A 1,223-nucleotide genomic window follows, 5' to 3' on the forward strand; every position below is an offset into this window, starting at 1 on the left:
GGGCATAGGGGATTCCCAGTTCCCGAGGATCCCAGAAACGCCCTCCAGCTGGTCATTAGCATCAGTACCTGCATTCACTCACGCCTTCAGGCAACTGATGCTCTGCTAAAAGGGAGCTGTTTTCAATACAGCGTATTTCCATGCCATTAAGCAGCTTGCTGCATAGCTTTCGTAACTTGTTTATAGTTCAGCTTGTTTACAGAGAGAGGAAAATGAATCTTACTCATTGCCACGTGCAGATGCCATTCATAAGCTCAGATATCTGAACTAGCATTAAAAAAACCCCCCACCATCACCCAACCCTTTATTGCCAGCACCTCAGATTAAGGCCTATTGTTTTCAACAGTTGGGGATGTACCCAGTTGTGGTTAAATTGGTCTCCCACACCCCTCAGTCTAGCCTAAATTGATGGCTTTACGTAACTAAAATTAGCTAAACTTCATAGATTACTTGCAAGTCATATTGACCAAAATTGTTTCACCTAGTCAAAGGGAGGCCTTCATATGACGTTTAAATCCATTTTTCAAGCAAATGTATAGTGCAGTCAGTATCAGCTAGCGGGTTTTTGAGGATAAGGAAGCAGATGGAACCATGCACTCATCCAGTTCAACAAAATATAATCCGTGAAAACCAGACTGCAGCAAAAGTAGTGCTGTGGGTGGAAATCCAGAGCGCTTAAAATATTCTAAAGCTACAAGGAAATTAAAAGATATTGCCATAGTTAAAAAATGGAATTTTAAAAGAGTAACCTTTGACACAATCAAGATAGGTAAGAATCTAAAAACCACAGAATGCCTTCGGTTGTTCAGACCTGGATAATCTGTAGGGTATAAATATTCTACCACAAAAACTACTCGAGGTTCTCTTCAGTAAGTTTTTGCTCAGAGCGTGGAGTGGCACTGGAAAACAGCTGGTCGACCACAAGCAATTCCCACCTATGTGCAGCCCCTTCCCTGTCAAAAGAACAGTATTCCCAGACATACCATAAGCTTCATAGGTTTCCTGTGCCTCCCCGTGTCCATAATCATAGTATTCTGTGTCCCTGGAAGAGTAATTATGTTGGTTACATACAGTGCTGAAATCGTATTCCTAAACTGACACAACTTGCACAAACACTTGAAAAGCAAAGATGCCCAATATTGCTCATGGCTGTGGTGTGTCTGATCACTGCTTTTACAGAACTGTCAAGGACACTGGAACACTCCCAAAAGTTATTTCCCAGG

The 1,223-nt window shown here is 42.0% G+C and overlaps 1 protein-coding gene across 1 annotated transcript in view; it reads right to left on the reverse strand.

The window, feature by feature from the left end:
* The window catches only part of KHDRBS1 (KH domain containing, RNA binding, signal transduction associated 1), a 10,428-nt gene that overhangs the window by 2,700 nt on the left and 6,505 nt on the right, over nt 1-1,223 (reverse strand). Inside the window, exon 7 of the mRNA XM_009581410.1 lies at nt 984-1,042. Within this exon, the coding sequence (XP_009579705.1) occupies nt 984-1,042 (59 nt within the window). The remainder of the gene's footprint in view (nt 1-983; nt 1,043-1,223) is intronic.

The sequence above is a fragment of the Fulmarus glacialis genome, unplaced genomic scaffold (genome assembly GCF_000690835.1).
Source record: "Fulmarus glacialis isolate BGI_N327 unplaced genomic scaffold, ASM69083v1 scaffold940, whole genome shotgun sequence".
NCBI classification, from domain to species: domain Eukaryota; kingdom Metazoa; phylum Chordata; class Aves; order Procellariiformes; family Procellariidae; genus Fulmarus; species Fulmarus glacialis.